The sequence below is a fragment of the Gavialis gangeticus genome, unplaced genomic scaffold, assembly GCF_001723915.1.
Source record: "Gavialis gangeticus isolate Ggan-Ray unplaced genomic scaffold, GavGan_comp1, whole genome shotgun sequence".
In the NCBI taxonomy this organism is placed as follows: Eukaryota; Metazoa; Chordata; order Crocodylia; family Gavialidae; genus Gavialis; species Gavialis gangeticus.
Genome location: NW_017729001.1, coordinates 19,189,006 through 19,201,089, shown reverse-complemented (window position 1 = coordinate 19,201,089; position 12,084 = coordinate 19,189,006). Strand labels below are relative to the sequence as shown.

At 39.7% G+C, this 12,084-nt stretch overlaps 1 protein-coding gene across 15 annotated transcripts in view; it reads left to right on the top strand.

Moving 5' to 3' along the window:
* FBRSL1 (fibrosin like 1) overlaps positions 1–12,084 on the top strand; it is an 838,232-nt gene that overhangs the window by 539,792 nt on the left and 286,356 nt on the right. For all 15 annotated transcript variants that reach the window (XM_019507023.1, XM_019507018.1, XM_019507019.1 and 12 more), the window contains one exon: positions 11,162–11,191. In XM_019507023.1, the coding sequence (XP_019362568.1) occupies positions 11,162–11,191 (30 nt within the window). The remainder of the gene's footprint in view (positions 1–11,161; positions 11,192–12,084) is intronic.

The following is a 12,084-nucleotide window of genomic DNA, read 5'->3' as shown; positions in this document are numbered from 1 at the left end:
ACACACACACACACACACACACACACACACACACACACCCTATTGCTACAAGCATCTTCCTGCAGCTCTGGAGAAATTATTTTACAAGGGGGTTATGGCAATGGAGTGGGGCAAAGGGAAGATCTTAAAAAGACATAATTTTCCTACTGTTTCCTTCAAACAATAGCACGTTTGAAGCCTGATGCTTCCAGCAAGCTTCTTGTTAAAAGGCAACAAGGTAACAAACTGTGGTTGCAAATAACAGCACAGTAATGTGACCATCTTTTACCATGCGTGTGGGCGTGTGAATAATGTGAGTGTCTACAACTGTGATATTTGCAGCCTGTTTGGTACGTGTTTTATGAAAAAGGTATGTGATCTACTTTCTTCCTGGTAGTTTTTCTTCTCTCTTAACTCCACCTACTTCATCTTATTTGTAGGCAATGTAGTGTCATCGCTTGTCCTCTATCCATGGCTCACAGAAACGTGTTACCTGTGAGACCTTCCAACTTTTTGGTTGCTGCCACAAAAAGTCACATGCTAAAAATGTGGTTGACAGAAAGGACAAAGTATGATGTTGCCTCGCAATGCCATATTTGTTTTTAATATTGTTCTTTATGGGCCAGCAAAAGTTTGGGACCACTAAGTTAGACTGTATACGTTTTCAGGCTGGGCCCTGTCTTCTCACATGCCTTCTAAATGTCTAGATTGCTGTTTTGGGTACTGTATAACTCATGAATGCTGTGTTGGGTGTCTTTTGTATTTGCATATGTATTTGCTTGTGAATTAAACCCTTAATTGTAAGCTGGTTGGGGCAGGGACCCAAAAAGTCCATGTTCCCTAGACTGATGGGATCCTAATCCATAACTGGGGTTCCTATGAGCTCCCAGAATACAAATCTGAAATAGTGTTTCAGTGGAACAGGGAACATGGGATTATAAATGAAGTGTCTTCACATTACTAGTGCAGACTGGGGACATAACCCAGTCTCCAATAAGGGGCTGTTCTTGGAGGAAGATTTTTCTTGTACGTATACCTAATGAGGTAACATTTCAGTGCTAAAATTAACTACTCTTAATTTTATTGCCCATCCTGCAGTTTTTGCTGTTGTCTTTTCCTTAAAGCTCCAATTCCCGGAGTCATACAACTACACAAGAACCTCAGGTTCCATTTTCAAAAGCAAAATAAGTTTGTCATCCTCACGGCTATGGAAGAAGCTTGAAAAATTGGAAACAAAAAATAGAGGCATATAAAAAGAATGCAAAAAGTATTTTTAAAATGTCATGTTTTTAGATGCTTTAATTTTGCTTGATTCTTGAATATTTTGGGTTGTCATAATGGATATGGCACTTTTTACCTATTTTGTCTAGTGTAGCTTCTTATAGGATGTCTATAACAGGAAAGCCTGATCAGTCAGGCTTTCACTTCTTCACACACCTGCAAATAGCTGCGCCAGCAGAAGTTTATAGCGGAGACCTGGCTTCAGTTCTTGTGCAGCTCACCTCTAAATATCTAATTATATTTTCTTATTGGAGCCATCTAATTGCTGCTTAAATGTCATCTGTATCCACTGCAAGCAAAGTTCATATTCTCTCTATTTCTAGTTATGCCTACTGGGCATGGGGGAAGGCTAGAAGTTTGTTTTCAGTTCACTGCAGAATGGAGCTAATGCCAGTCTGCATAGCCAGCAGCAACCAAAAAACAAGTCCTTATCAGTGTGTGTGCTTGTTCTTGATACTGAATAGCTATAGTTCCTTCTTTAATTCTGTCAAGTTGACTTCTATGAGGCAAATATTACAGCAAACCACTTCACTACTTGACCCAACTCCTCATCTATCTTTAAAATCACTGGTGTCTCAAGTTAACAGATTAACTCCAACCTTTGAACTGCTGCTTCAGGCTTGCAAAGGCTGTACTTGCACATCTGAGGCAATGCTGGATTTCTTCATCGATGTCAGCCTTCTGCAACAGATATTTTCCAAGGTACAGGAAAAACTCAGCGTTCTCTAGAATCTCACCATAAATCTGAATTCCTGGAGTTGGGGACTGCTCATTTTCTTGTATGCCTTGGTAAGATGTTCACAATTGCCTAAAGGCCTGCTTCTTCGAGAACATAGATTACAGCAGCATCATCATACTGGAGCTTGGTGATTGAGATTGGGGTGATCTTAGTTTTGGTTTGGGGTACCATTCGGTCGTTTAGCTCCACTCTGACTGGAAGCTTGTTGAGGGTCAGATGTAGCATTGCAATAAGGAATATTGAGAAGAGTGGAGTGGAATGCACCCAAGAGTGCTAAAAGAGTTGTCTGGCATCATAGCATGACCAATGACAAGGATATCTGAGAACTCGTGGTGCTCGGGAGAGGTTGCAGAAGATTGGAATTGGGCCATTGTGGTGCCTATCTTCAAGAAAGGAAGGAAGGAAGATCCAGGGAACTACAGGCCAATCAGTTTGACCTCAATCCCTGGAAAGATCTTGGAAAAAATTGTCAAAGAAACCATCAACAACAGGCTAATGGAAGGCAACATTCTGACATAGCCAACATGGCTTTGTTGCAGGTAGGTCTTGCCTGACAAACCTCATTTCCTTCTATAACCAGGTGACACATCACCTGGACAAAGGAGAAGAGGTTGATGTCATATATTTAGATTTCAAAAAAGCCTTTGACTTGGTCTCCCATGATGTCCTCATGGTAAAATTGGGTAACTGCGGCCTCAACAATCTTATGGTCCGATGCTGGGGAACTGGCTCTGTGGTTGGGCCCAGAGAGTGGTAGTCGATGGAACTGAGTCAACAAAGTCAGCTGGATGTTGCAGGATGGAATAGGATGCTCATCGACAACAGTCGCAATTGAAAAGGTCTTCAAAATGCTCCTTCCAATGGGTGTTGATGGCTCCCCTTTCCTTGATCAGGTCTCCTCCATCCTTAGGTCTCAAGGGGGTTGGTCTCTGAATGCTCAAACCATAGATGGCTTCAGTGACACTGAAAAAAACATACATACCATGGACATCAGCGAGATGTTGAATTGCCTTTGCCTCGTCTTCCCACCATCTGTTCTTCACATCACATGTCCTCCTTTGGGGCTTGGCTTGTTGGTGATTCAGTTTCTTGAGTAAAAGAATAAGACTCTTCCAAAGGGAAAAGGGCCATTATGACTTATGAAGGACAGAGAGGGAGCAAGCAGATTGTAATGAACCATAAAACCAATGTTTCTGTTAAGTCCATGTCTCATAAAGTTATGAATTTTTGTTCCCTCACCTGTCTTCTGAAGGCATTTTGTAGGTTTCCCAGGAAGGGCAGTGAAGACAAGGACTGAAATTACACGGAGTGGCTATTTTGTATAAAACGTTCTCTCACTGGTGATCGAGTGTTTCCATCTTGTAATGTCTTTTTCTCATGTTTGTCCTAAAACATTGTGGTTGTTCAGTTAGATCACCATACTTTCAATGAGTTGGGGATTGTTTTAAACAATACTTAGTTGGTCTAATAAAAGATATCACATTTACCCAAAGAACCTTGTCTGCCTAGTTTGCATGAAGACATTTGACGTACTGGCTGAGGTATTTCACATTTTCTTAAAGGCCTTTTTATTGATAAAGTCTGATTGTTCAACTCTATGCAAGATAATGGGGGAGTAGACACTATTAGGAGGGCACAGTGAGTAGGGAATGTGTGGAGAGAAGAAAACCAACACACATTTCCTCCAGTTTAATGTTGTCTTCATCCTGAGCCTGCTCTTTCACCATTGCAGCCAGTGGGATCCTGACTAAGTCTTCTTTCTTTATTGATCAAACCATTTCTTTCGTAATCTCTTCCCAGTAGTCCTTGAATGTGGTGACATTTTAATCTCATTCCTCCATAGCCTAGAGAGCTCTCAGCTGTCTTCATTTGGGTGGGAAGAAAAGGAACACATATGGCTTCTCTGGGACAGAATGAGTTGATTCCACCCATATTTTTATTTTTTAGCTAACTTTCCCTAGCACAAAGGGTGCTGACTTGAACCTGTCATTGCAGGGAACTGTTTACAAAATGTGGGGCAATTAGGGCCTGCTTTGCAAACATTCTTGGGGGAATTAAGAGGCAGTTGGCACAACTCAGTGAATAATCCTTTTACAAGCCTTTATGAACACAGTACAATAGGCTGTTTACAGTTTTGCTTATAGACCTGGAGTGTTAACCGGCCTTTAGGAAAATCCAGGTAATTGAAGCCTTTGTCTTTCAATGAGCCCCCATTGCTGTCAACAGTTGCCATTCTTTACATTTCTTTAACTTAGTATTTTGACAAGGGTTTTTGTCCCTTTGACAACAGCTGTGTGGGAGGTGAAGCCGTGGAGGTTTTCTGGGTTTTTTTTCCAGGTCTTCCACAGTTGACATTCCTTAGCAAAGTCTGCATGGAAACTGGTTGTGTGGCTTGTACCACCTTAGCCTTAGTTTGCTGGTTCTTTTGCCCTCCCATAATCCCAAAATCTTTCCCTATTGCTCCCTGAGAATCCTGTAGGTTAATTTGAAGTTTCTCCTATTACTTATTCATTTAAACCTCCTCACTATACAAAACATGAGCTTCAGTCTTTCTTTATTGACCCAAGGCCTTTCCTTTATAACTGAGCCAGGGAGAAAAAGAGGGTGTAAAGGTACTTAAACATGTTTCCACAGAAACTAAACTGACCTTTTTTCCCCCTTTTTGGAGGGAGGGGTCAATGCTGGTTTTGTTTTTCATGCATTTCTCCAGGCGGACTTGCTTTAGTTGTATAGTTGCTTCTTTGTTACTCTCGCATGTTTTGCAGCCTGAGAGTTCCTGTTTCTTTATGTGTACATGAAAGTAAGTCTTTTTTTTTTTTTTTTTTTAAAAAAAAAAAAAAAAAGTTTTTTTTTTTTTAAAAAAAAAAAAAAAAAGTTTTTTTTTTTTTAAAAAAAAAAAAAAAAAGTTTTTTTTTTTTTAAAAAAAAAAAAACTTTTTTTTTTTTTTTTTTTTTAAAGCCAAACAAACCCCTGAATGAATTCTGTAGCTCAGCTTTTTACTGGATCCGACCATTGATTTTCCTTGGGAATGGGTTGGGGAGGAAGGGCTGGAAGGGCCAGTTTGAGCTGGTTTCACACCCTCCATTTTCCAGGGTGCTATGTATTGATCAGCAGTCTAAATCACAAAGATAATGATGTATTCCTCCTTTCTTTCTCAAATGTTCTCGCACCCTTTTAGATCTATTAGCGGCTTTCATTCAAAGGTTAATGTATGTAGGGCACTGGGTTTCTTTCTTCGTAAAATCACAGAGATCAAGGCCCCATTTCCACAAGAACTGAAGACTTGTCCTTTGGCCAATTTAAATAGCCCTAATGAAGTCAGTAGGGCTACTCCTGTGAATAAAATGTATGCATACTCATGCAAGTAAAGGCTAGGTAGACTTTTCAGAATTGGAAGAGGAGGGAAAAGGAATCTAGAGCGTCTCATCTAGTCTTTAAGACAGTGAAATATGATATTGTGTGGCTGTCCAAAATATCCAGTGTAAAGCCCACATCTTGCAATTGGGTCCATGACTCTTTGCCTGTGTGAAATTTTGTTTACAGCTGGATCTGCCTCCCCATGGAGCCCCACTGGCCTCTTCGGTTTTCAAGGCTGGAGCTGCCACAATTAAACCAGGGAAGATGTAAACTAAATTCAAACTGAAATCTTTGCTCTCCTTTTCGTTTTAAAAACAATTAATTGCAGACTACTTTCAAATTCTGATTTGGGAAAATGTATCCTCCGATAGCAGATGTTTGCCTCATTTGTATGTCTGTTTATAAAATTTAGTGTGCAGATTTGATGGTTCACTTGCTTTTTACAGCTTTCGCTTATCTACAGGAGGCAAAGTTGTATATCGGCACAAAGCAAAATTAGGCATCTAAATAAGGCAATTCTGCACCTTTTAGTAATGCAAGCCATCTGTAATGGATTTTTATACTCATTATGGCAATGTGAGTTTTGAGAGGTCAGATCTGTATTAAGTAAGCGTTTTCCCTTTAAAGCACAGATAAGACCTTTTAAAGGTTTTTTACAGTGCCTTTTCCTTTTTTCCACCGTACATTGCCTGTAGTAGGTGCAAAGACAACCTTGCATTTTTAAAAGCAATGTTATTTGCAGACTCCTAAAATCACCTTAGATTTGGGTAATAATGGATATTAACAGTCCAAAAAGATTTTTTAAAATCTGCTTTTAAATACATAATTCCCATGTTTAGAAACTCTGACTACTCCATTGTAATGCCAAGAAATATCTCATCCTGACTAGCAGGCAAACATATATGCTATAAGGCATATTTTGGAAAAATTGTAAATTAAATTTTCCTTGTATTTTCATTGATTAGCCTTTTGCATAAATCAGCACATCAGAGCTTTTTTGGCTAAGTAACTCAGGGATTCATATTTTATAAATATTATAAATCCAGATACAGAATTTATAAACAAGAGTTACTTGAAATTATTTTATTACATTTAAGGAGTTACTTTTAAGTTATTATAAGGTGCTAGGTTGGCAGCTTGAAAGATCACGAAATGTATCTATAAAGCCAGTACAACATAGGATGACTACAATACCCTTCACCACTCCTCCGCCTGTGCCAGAGCTAGCACCAGTAAGACCAGATGAGCAGACACAGCCAGCTGCTGCCACCATTGAAGCTGCCGAGTCATTTATCCACTACTGGGAGTCCTTAAATCAGCAGCAGGTGTCTTTTGAAAAGACATGCTCCTGTGTGATCCCATGCCTTTGGGTTCATTGCAGGAGCCACAGGGTGAAATTTTCTCGCCTGTATTACACAAGAGGTCAGAGTAAATAATCATACTAGTGATTATTTTAAAACCTACGAATCTAATTGTCAGCGGTTAAAATTATAACCGAAGCAGACTCTAGACACTGCCCAAGGAATGAAAGGATCCTTCCGTTTTCATGGTTTGTTTGATCCCTGCTGACACTACAAACTGTGATGCCAACTGTGATACCTCCCACAACAGGAACTGGACTAGAATCATAGATTTATTGCAGACTACTGACCTAGGCTGAATTTCAACTCCTCAGTTGGCGATGAAAGGCTCCTAGTCCTTTAATAGGGTATTTACAGAAATAGTAATTATCTTTCTGTCCTGATTGCATCCCCCTTTCCTTTTTTTTATCCATAAAGTTTCTGATAAATGTGTTGCTTTGTCAGTGCTGTCTTGTGCCAGGCATAAGTGCAAGTAGGTGTTTGGTGAAGCTTCACCTAAACAGAGCTGGCTGCCAACACATCTCAACCCTCGTGTGCCAGTAACCCTTCTGTTCCAGTCCTGGATCTCTCTAAAGGAGAAATTGCTAATAGCACACACCTTGATAATGTGGGTCTTTATGAAATCAGCAGGTATCTGAGAGGGTTGAGAGTCTTAACAAAATCATGTTTAATTTTGACTTTAAAGCATGAATGGGGAACTCAAGTCTCCAGAAGCGACAAGAACCTCTTTTATTTGTTTGTTTAATGCTTTGCCTAAAGCTCAGCAAAGTAAGCAAAAATCTTTCACGATAGACAAGTACGGCATGTTGGAAAGTATTTGCTAAGTGCCTGTCTCCACAAAGGTCTCATCTCCTTTGGTGAAGTTTGAATGTGCTGAAAAGTAGCAGCTTCTAAGTAGAAAACAACACTGGCCTAGATGTTTCGTAGGTCTCTGTTCAGCAAAGCACTCCCTGGCAGGCCCACTGTTTAACATGAAACTGGTCCAATTCGCTTTGGCTTTCTGCAAGGTGGTAATGCTTCAGGGAGCTGATGCGCTAGCTAGGTAGTGTAGGCAGAAATATAAGTGAGTAAGAAGCCAGATTTGGGCCTCCTCATTCTCTGCTTGAATATAAAAATGTTGGGAGAAATCTTCAGCTGATGTAAACTGTCACAGCTGTGTGGATCTTTGATGGCTTTCTTCAGCGAAGGATGAGCCCCACTGTGTCTGGAAGAGCTAGGGAGGAATATAGGTTGAAAAATACATAAAATGCACTCTCATAAACCTGTTGTAACTGGTAATTTCAGCCATTTTGGAAACTCACAGCTCCAAATCAACAGGTGGGCCCTATGTGTTTAGCATTTCTGAAACAATCTGATATTTGGAGTTGTACAAATGCATTACAACCTAGCTGATGGCATTTAGCACTACAGGCGCAGCCCTTGAAAGGAACAGAATCGTTCCGCTTTGCATCTGTTGCAGTTTTGGCGTTGCTTCTTGCCAGAATTTGAGTGAAAAGATGTGCAGCTGTTGCAGCACCACAGAAATTTTCAATCTTCATTCTTGCAGTATTGTAGTAGTAAAACATCTATTGTAGTTAACAGTGAGAAGTTAACTGAGTACATGCCCCTTAAAGGCATGAAAACATATAGCAAAGTATTGGTGTGGGGTCTTTCTTTACTAAAATAGAAGCAGCTTAGAAGTGAAAGTTGGTGGGCTAACAGGGATAAGCTCGTTTGCCAAGTTATCCTCAAAAGCTTGGTAGCATTTGATCCTGTTGAATCACTTCCATTTAAGAGAAGTGGCTCACATCTCTTCCATGTCTGCACATAAAGCTGTAAATACTAAGGTACTCGGCCACTAAGAGTTCATTCAAGTTTCAGTCAGATGTGTCCATAGGACTAGTTCAGGACTCATCTGCCCTTAGCTCCACAAGCGCCCTTGTATTTTCGGGGTCCGTGTATTTTCATTGTTGATGATATATGCATAAACCTCTGTGAGGAACATTACTAAGCACACATCTATGCAAAGTTTTGCTTAGGTGGGTGATTTTTCCAACATCCTCTGCCACCAGATGCCCTAGGGTAGATGTGCTTATACAGGCATTAAAGCACTTTTGCTGTCATAGCTTTATTTTACTCTGGAAACAAGTTTAAAGTTTACTGGCAAAAGGACTGTTTTGTCAGTAAAGATTACTGTTTCATTAGAAGAGTTCTGCATTATAAGTCTACTGAAAAACTTTTTTCTAGTGCACACATGGTTTGAGAGAGATTCATTCAGCAGTGACAGCTTAATAACTTTCATGTATCAGATTTTATATTTTTCTTCAGAACACACTGATTGTTCGTTCTGGTTTAGAACCATTGCATTCCACGGTGAAAGGTGGCTGAAAATCAGGAGAGCCCGGGATAAGTTTAAGAACAGGGCGGGGGTCGTTTTTAACTTGGAAAGTATTCCCTATGCCTAGTTTACATTTACAGCACAGAACTTCTTGACCACAAGAAAGAGCCACAACAAAATTCCAGAAAGAAACATCAGTGCAACAGATTAGATGAAACTAAGGCTTAGACTGAAAATTTGCGACAACCTTTAATATGGAATTGTGACTGACACCTCCATAAGGCTGCTGCTTTTTGCATGTTCCATATTTATCAAAGAATACAGTACCATAAGATCCCTGTAGTGTTTGAGATCCACCATTTCACATGTCAAAGGGAAGAAGAAATTAAGTATGTTCTAAAGCAAACTGCCCAAAAACAAGGGTGTCATAGCATAGTGAACTTTATGATGTTTGGGGTGAAGAGCTCACTGGCCAAGTTTGCGGACGACACCAAGTTATGGGGGAGCATGGTCACGCTCGAAGATAGGCTGCAGATACCGGCGGACCTAGACAGGCTGACAAGTTGGGCGGATCAGAACCAGATGAAGTTCAACACTGAGAAGTGTAAAGTACTTCATCTGGGGACGAACAATCCCCAAAATACTTACAGGCTTGGTGGCACCAAACTAACTAGCATTGGAACTAAAAGGGACCTGGGGTAATAGTAGACCGTATTATGAACATAAGCCATCAGTGCGGTGCTGTAGCCAACAAGGCAAACAATACTCTGGCATGCATCAACCGATGCATCTCAAGCAAAAGCAGGCAAGTGATTCTTCCACTTTACTCAGCATTGGTGAGACCACAGCTGGAGTACTGCACCCAGTTTTGGGTGCCACACTTGAACAAGGATGTGGAAAAGGTTGAGAGAGTCCAGAGAAGAGCCGCATGATCAGAGACTTGCAAGGCGAGCCTACCCTGGAAATCTTCAAAAGAAGACTGGACGGTCACCTCGCTGGGGTCACCTGACCCCAGTTGTCTTTCCTACCTAGTGCAGGGAGGCTGGACCCAATGATCTTGCGAGGTGCCTTCCAGCCCTTACAGTCTACGAATTTTTGGTATAAATCGACATGCTCTGCCTCATTCAAAAGTAAGAGATGGATTAAATCACCTAACAAATATTTTCCATCTGTTATGTTATATTATGAAAACCCACATGCAGATTTCTCACTGATGAGTTACCATATTTGCCACCCACCATCTTTGTCCTATACTTTCTCACCTTATTAAATCATTTATCCCAGTAGGATGCTTCAAAATCTGGATTCCCAGCCTGATTTCAGTTTAGACAAATGTATGCTGCAATATCCACTCAAGGTGAAATAAAATTCCAGTTGAATGCCCCACCACATGCTAGCCATTTGTTCTGTGTATAGAGGTTGCCAAGAAATTTATTTGCATCTTACAACTGTAAATCTTTCTCACCTCTGACCAATGAGAACCAGACATTTTTAAGCACTCAAAACTCACGCTATCTTGCCATCGCTTGTGCTGTGAAAATGGACCATTCCATTTTCAGAGATTGGAAGGGATTTTACTGTAAAGCTGCCTAAATAAAACTCCTTTTCATTTTGGGAAAAGAGCTACATTATTTAATTATGTTTTTAACTATTTCAGTCACCATTATGGGGACTACTAATCTGATTAAAACTCTGGCCACCTTCACCAGTTTTTGCATTAAACAACAAAGTGTTTATCAAGTCAGAGGCGAAACACAACTGTTTCTGTTCACTTCCACTATTTTGGATGATGAGAAGCTAAGATTTTGTTGAGATATCATGTTACATCTGGTTCTTCTCGTAATACATCACTGTTTGCTTCATTTGTTTTCAAGTCCATGTTGTGCAAATATCTAATTCAACCATCATTTGTATTATTTATTAAAAATACCAGTCTGCTTTGTCTTTATATTTTTGTTTAGGTTGATCATTTAAAATGTATTAATATGTAGAATACTAGTGTTCTCTGTGACAATTCAAATATATATGTAAGCAGCTTATTCTAAAGAATTTAAGTAATAATGCAAGAAATTCATCTAAATACAAATATTTGATGAAGCTTTTTTGTTCTCTTTCTCCAATTTGCAGTGTGACAGCGAGAGTGATATTGACGATAAGGTAAGACTGAATTCCTTTTTTCCCCCCATGTTCTTTATGATTTTGGAGATTCCCTAATGAGAAAAATAAAAATGAGGTGAAAAAAATAATATTTTTCTTTAATGCATATTTTTTAAATACATATTTTCCTTTAAAAATACATTTTTCCTTTAACATCACATCAAACTTAGAAATATTAGGAAATTAAAGAACCTCAGGTCAGATAGCCTTAGTCTTTTCCCCCTAGCTCAGCTTCACAGCAGAGCTCACTATTGCTAACACAACAGTACACCCTCTTGGTTTATACTCCAGATTTTAGCATGGGTTAAGTCACTAAATTGGCACTGCCTTTTTGTTTTAGAGGAAGTCTTCCTCTGGTAATTCTCACAAAAGCCAATATTTATAATAATTTATACTAATCTTTGATTATGTCACTTTTGTAATGGGTTTAGAACAGACCTGTAGACATCAGCATGGTTAAGGTGAGAGACCATTGGGCTCCCTTTCAGAAGTTCATGTACTTCATGGAATATGTATCTTATTTCTAAGGTCTGGTCAGATGAATGTATGGAGGGGACAGTCCCACCACATGCTCCCACCTTAGCTCTGAGCCTGGTTTAGAAGACGGGCATTGGGTACCTGTCCTCAGAGACAGGTTATGAACCGTCTCTACATGTGCAATTCATAACTACTATCCTGCTGCAGAGTAAATTAGTTTATTCCAGCCTAACAGGCACATGTGTAGATGCTGAGACATTTACTGTAGTTAATTAGTGTACTGCGCAGTAAATGTCTCATATAGACATGCCCAGTGGCTGCTTCATCATGTTGCATATCTAAATGTTTCTGACTTTGAATTTGGTATACATATTAGTCAACTGAGAAATTATACAGTCACATATTTGGGTACAGTC